This window comes from Lycium ferocissimum, chromosome 7, assembly GCF_029784015.1.
Source record: "Lycium ferocissimum isolate CSIRO_LF1 chromosome 7, AGI_CSIRO_Lferr_CH_V1, whole genome shotgun sequence".
Classification (NCBI taxonomy): Eukaryota; Viridiplantae; Streptophyta; class Magnoliopsida; order Solanales; family Solanaceae; genus Lycium; species Lycium ferocissimum.
The window spans coordinates 49,011,858-49,017,817 of NC_081348.1; the positions used below are offsets into that span (position 1 = coordinate 49,011,858).

At 33.6% G+C, this 5,960-nt stretch overlaps 1 protein-coding gene and 1 long non-coding RNA gene across 2 annotated transcripts; both read right to left on the reverse strand.

The window, feature by feature from the left end:
• Positions 1–881: 881 nt before the first annotated feature.
• Positions 882–1,590, reverse strand: LOC132062935 (uncharacterized). Its single transcript, XR_009416280.1, has 2 exons — positions 1,280–1,590; positions 882–1,243 (listed from the first exon to the last, which is right to left on the reverse strand). It is a non-coding gene; the product is annotated as an uncharacterized LOC132062935 (long non-coding RNA).
• Positions 1,591–4,264: 2,674 nt separating this feature from the next.
• LOC132065512 (uncharacterized) lies at positions 4,265–5,740 on the reverse strand. The gene is made up of 2 exons (XM_059458936.1): positions 5,598–5,740; positions 4,265–5,423 (listed from the first exon to the last, which is right to left on the reverse strand). The coding sequence occupies exon 2, from the start codon at positions 5,236–5,238 to the stop codon at positions 4,546–4,548; it is 693 nt and encodes a 230-aa protein (XP_059314919.1). The 5' UTR covers positions 5,239–5,423; positions 5,598–5,740; the 3' UTR covers positions 4,265–4,545.
• Positions 5,741–5,960: the final 220 nt, after the last annotated feature.

Here is a 5,960-nt window from a genome sequence, read left to right on the forward strand (position 1 = left end):
AAGAACAGGAAAGAAACAAAAAGCGTAATATCATAAAGTGGAATCTAAGACATATAAGGAGAAAACTAGATGAAACAATATTTTGTATCATGTAGGAGCACTACATCTATATTCTATATATAATCTACAAGCACAAAAAAAAAATGTCTTTACAGTACTTCTGCTTGGAAGATCACTCAAATTTACAATCGAGATTCACAAAGTGTAGGTGATACAGTCTTCGATAAAAAAATATATAAGAGATAATAGACGCAATAATTATCATCAAGGTAACATTTAAATCATCTGAATATCAAAAAGTACTGGTGAGAAAAAAATTGTATTTCACAAATATATAAAGTACTACTCCCTCTGTTTCAATTTGTTTTGAGCACTATTTTCTTTTTAGTCCGTGCTTAAAATGAATGGCCTTTTTCTAATTTGGAAACAAATTCACTTTATGAATGATTTATAGCCACACAAATTTTCAAGGCTTATTTTGAACCACAAGTTTCAAAAGTCTTCCTCTTTCTTAAATATCGTCTTTTGAATCAAATGGGTTGATATAAATTGAAACGGATGGAGTATTTTTTTTTTTTTCTTCCGCGCGGCACAATTCACAAGTATATAGTAATAAAGATATGAGATGCAAGACTTAATAATGTCCAATTCAATGAAGTAGCTCTTTTCTAGTACTTTATAGCAGTTTAAATGGAAGACAAGGTGTAGTGCGCTCACTTTTTATCATTTTCCTTTAATAAAGTTGATGGATTGGCAATTTGTAAAGGAACAGCACAATCCAGTCCACTTTACATTATCAAATGAGCAAATGACGAATCTAACTATTAATTAAGTAGGAAGAAAGCATAAAGAATGGGATATTATGTTCCAACACTGTAACAGCCAGCAAGCCCCTCATAGTTTGTTATGTCCAAGAACATTAGCTACATTTCAACATAGGAAGGTAAAACCACAAGAGAAAATAGAAATCCACCAAAAAGATCAATTTTCAGCAGAAAAAACAGAATCACATCAACCAAAGTTTTATTCCAAATTTAAAGTTAAAATTAACTTTTCCAGCAGCACCATTAATTCTCAATTTAAAGCAATAAAACTTGTGACCAAGTATAAACAGAGATGAAGATGAAAAGGAAACAGATCTATGACAAGATAGCTTTTTTAGTCAATTATGCCTTTAGGAAGCTTTCATTCTTTTAAGAAACTAAGAAACGAGAATGAAATATGCAGATACATCGACCTTTAACTAGAATCAGTCCATATTAAAACCTATTTCTTCAACAGAAGATCATTTATACCAGAACGAAAGTTAAGTAATCAGTTCAAACTGAAGAAAAGGGATCTGAAAACCACATGCATTAGAGCGACGAAACCCTGAAATAGAAACAACTGAAACTAGAGGGAAGGAGCTTATGGTTTCATGGAGAATTCAATGTATACATGAAAATTAAAGCCAATCTAAATGAGACCCACCCAAAATCTTCACTCAATTTGAAGAAATTCTAAATCTTGAATTGCTGTGCAGTGAGCATTACTAAAGAAATGACTAAACGAGAGGAATTAACTTGTGGTGACTAATAAGTCTTGAAACTACTCTAGGTGATATGTGGTGAGTAATAAGTCTTTGAAATATTCTAGGTGATATGTGGGGACACTCTAATTCAAAACCTAATTAAATTTAATATTAAAAAAATTGAGGTTCAAAATATTCTATTTTGTAAAAATTTTTAATCTTTTATAAAATATAAAAAGACCTCAATTTAATTCAAAAAAACCACCAACCCCTTTCTCCTCTTCCAATCCCTAACCCCGCCCAATTTTTTTTCTAAAAAAAGTTTTCATATTTTTTATTTATTTTTTCACCAGCCCCCTCTCCCTCCACGCACCTTCCCCCCCAATTATTTTTTTAAGTTTTAATTTTTTTTTTTAATTTGCTTTTCACCAATCATCCCCCTCCTCCTCCTCCTCCCACCCCCACGCCCCTCCCTTCTCCCCCACAATTTTTTTTTTAAAAAAAAAGTTTTCACCCCATCCTCCCAACCCCCCCCCCAATTGGTCTTTCGGGTTTGCTAGAATCAACATATGGACGGAGGTATCTCTCTCTCTAATTCAAAACTTCTTTTCAAGATTTTTTTTTTTTTGGGGGATGGGTGGTGCAAAAAACAAAAACTTTTCAAAACTTTTTTTTTTTAAATAATTTTTTTTGGGGTGGGTGGGTGGAGTAAGAAACCAAAGAAAAAAAAATCTTTTCAAGATTTTTTTTTGTGGGGCGTACAAAAAATCAAAAACAAAAACTTTTCAATTTTTTTTTTTAAAATAAAATTAATTTTTTTGGGAGGGTAGGGGGTGGTTGGTACAAAAAAACAAAAAAAAAACTTTTCAAAATATTTTTTACAAAAACTTTTTTTTTTTGTGGGGGGTTGGAAGCAAGGGCGGGAGGCTGGTGGATGGGGTGAAGGTGGTGTAAAAAACCAAAAATAAAAACTTTTCAAAACTTCTTTTTAAAATAAAATTAATATTTTTTGGGAGAGTGGGGGGTGGGGGGTGGGTGGTACAAAAAAACAAACAAACAAACAAAAACTTAGCAAAATCTTTTTTAAAAAAACATATTTTTGTTGGGGGGTGAGGGCAAGGGTAGGGGCGGGGTGGGGGCTAGGGGTAGGGAGGGAGTGGGTTCTGGGGATGTGGGTGGCGCGGGGTGTTTTACGGTTTATATTGGTTGGGTCAAAATGTTAAAATAAAACTTGAGGGCAAAGTGTTAAAAATAAAGTTTAGGTCAAAGTGTTAAAAATAAAACTTTGGGGGAAGTCAAAAACTGCTTAATCCCTAATCAATAAAAAAAAAAATTAAGTTACCTACACTTAAATTTGAGACTTTTTAGTCATCTTTAATTAATTGCCCCGCGAAACAACTCATTCTTGCAACTTTAAGGGCATGTTTGGAGAGCCACTAGGTAATTGGAATTGGTGTAATTATTAGGGTAGTAATTACACAGCCTAGTAATTACACAATAGTGTAATTACAACGACCTGTTTGTTTGTCATAACGTAATTACAGTGTAATTATAAGCTTGTTGTTTGGTTGTGTAAGTGTAATTACATAGTAAATTTAATTTAAAAATAAAATTTAATTATTAAAATTTAAGATTAATTTTTAAAAAATATTTTCCTTTAGAAATGATATTAAATTAGTTATTTAATAACTCATTGTTTCTTGAAAATATATTAATTAATAATCATATATTTGTAACTAATATTGTAAAAAATAATTGATATATATTTTTCAAATTAATAATATTTAGTTTTAATTAATTATAAAACTTAAAAGAATATTTGTTTTGTGAGAACATCATGGATTGGATGTTTAACAAAAAAAATAATATTTATAAATATAATGTCATAACATTATTCAAATATTTGACACAAAAAATCTATCAAATGTAAGTGAAAAATAAACAACATGCAATGTGAAGGAAAATAACTTAAAATTGAAAATATAACCTAAATTCAAAATCCAAAAGAAAAAGTTTAACATAATACTCTTATGTCAAATTCCAACATTCATAAGTAAGTTTCAACATAACTTAAGTAAATAATTCAAAAGAAAGGGAAAATTATATCTATAACCTCATTCACAACGAAATACTACTTAAATAATGTCACTCGTTATATGTCAAGTTTGTTAGTGACTCATTCTTTCCAATATTAAGTGGTATAGTTTCAAAAATTAGAATAATAACACGGTTATGCTAAATGAATTAAAAAAAAATACAAGCAATTACATGGAACCACAAGAAGTAAAGGTTGGCAATGAGAAGAAAGGAAATGAAAAATAAATAATATAAAAAAATACATTTTAAAAAATAAAATAATTAAAATGTAAAAATAAAAAAAGAAATTAAAATAATAGAAATAAAAAAATTAAAAATCAAAGAAATTAAAATAAACAAAAAAAGAAACAAACTAAAAAGTAATCCTTTGTAATTAGAGGGATTACACCCAATTCACAACCCACCCACCCCCACCCCACCCCCCGCGCTTTCGGAGAATTGGAGAGTGTAATTATATCCTCTCACCATTACACAATCCCACCTGTATGTAAATTAACGACAAACAAACATTGGCCAGCACGTATAATTACATCCAATTCCAATTACCTGGGTGGCTTTCCAAACATGCCCTTAGCAAACTGTTAAGTACCCTGCTGACCTGAACTGAAAAGGAAAAGTGACAATTTGAAGATAAGTATCTTAATTTCAGTTGCTACCTTTCGAGAAAACACCATAACAGCTTGCATTCATTAATAGAGCAATTTGGGAAGGCCATTGTTTTTTATGTCAAAGTTCAAGAAATCATGAGGCCCTAATAGAATATAAGTTGAACAATACAGATGATAACAACAGCAATACAATGTAATACAGAATCAGTAGCTAAGAATTCTAAACATATGCAGGACACGCCTACTGTTGTTTGTCAGTTACCTAAATCAGGGCCAAGAAGAAATAAAGGCCAGATGATACACAAAGTATTATCCTAAATAATCGAAAGATTAACTTGAGGTGACTTGGTCGACTACGGTGGCTTGTTGCTGCACAGAATTGTTCTCTACAGAGTTGTTAACACCTACTGCAGCCGCTTCTTTGCCATTGATCTCCTCAATTGGAATCTCCCTGTCAATCTGCTCGTTTTCGTCTACCTTAGCATCATTAGAATTCTGAACCAGTGCATCTGCAGCGGCAGGAGCTTCTTCTGCAGATTTTTCTTGGCTAACTGAGGTTGCCTTGCTGAGTTCAGCTGGTTTACTCTCTATCTTATTTTCCTCGAGCACATTCAGTACATCTGCAGCGGGAGCGGGAGCTTCTTCTGCGCTTTCTTCTTGTCTAGCTGAGGTTTCCTTGTTGAGTTCAGCAGAATGAGATGAGGCATCTGTCCCAGCTGGTTCACTCTCGATCTTATTTTCCTCGAGCACATCCAATGGTAGCGGTTTTTTGTCAGTTTGCAGGCTGTTATCCAGAGGCTTATCTTCAGCTTCTTGATTTTCCAGCTTCTCTATGTTTCCCTCACCCAACGCTGCTTCTTTTTCTTGCACAATTTCCATCTTATCTTCACTTGCTGGAGGCTCCTCAGGGACAATCTCACCATCATTGGTCTTCTTCTCATCATCCTTTATGTTATCTCCATCGGTGGGAACCTCCTTAGAGGCATCTACATCTTGGACATCTAGATCCTCTGCATCTGGCATAGCAAGTTCAGCACTTCCCTCAGTTTCTTTCTCGGTAGCACCCTCAGCTTCTTGCTCACCAGCATCCTCCTTAGCTCCTTTTTTGGAACTTGATTTCCTTGGTCTCTTACTGGGAGTTTCACTTTCTGGTGACTCAGTTGCTTTAGACTTTTCACCCAATCTAGATGATCGTCTAGGAGTGTCACCTGAATAAATCAAAAAGTAGAGGATTTGTCCAATCAAGAAGGAACTTAAACAACATATTAAACAGTAAACAATGAATTTGCAGCATACCATCCCAAGATTTACTAGACAACTCACTAGGAGACAAGTATTCCAGATATGCACCAAAAAAGGGGGAGAATAGAGAATATATATACCTGTACCCCAATCAAATTCAGAAGCAGGAGGTCCTCCTGGATGAGATTTCAGATACTTGTCCAGTTGCCTCTTATTCTTAGTTTCGTCACCGTCGGGTGCAACAAATACAATTCATTCCTTCTAGAGGTACCGCACTTTCTTGGATTGGACTGGATAGACAAGAAATATACTTACCACCAACAAAATACCAACTGCTTTAAAATCAAAATACTTCCACAAATAGGCATTCTAAATACACTAGACTTTTCTGTTCAACCCTCTAGTCCACATATCCCATTCAGAAGGGGATAAAAGGCTTGATTCACTGATATTTCATATCGGTTAAGCACAAGCAACTACAATTGGCGCCACATTGAACAAAC

Excerpts from the sequence above, each read along its gene's own strand:
- LOC132065512 (XM_059458936.1), bottom strand. The coding sequence starts at position 5,238 with ATGCCAGATGCAGAGGATCTAGATGTCCAAGATGTAGATGCCTCTAAG.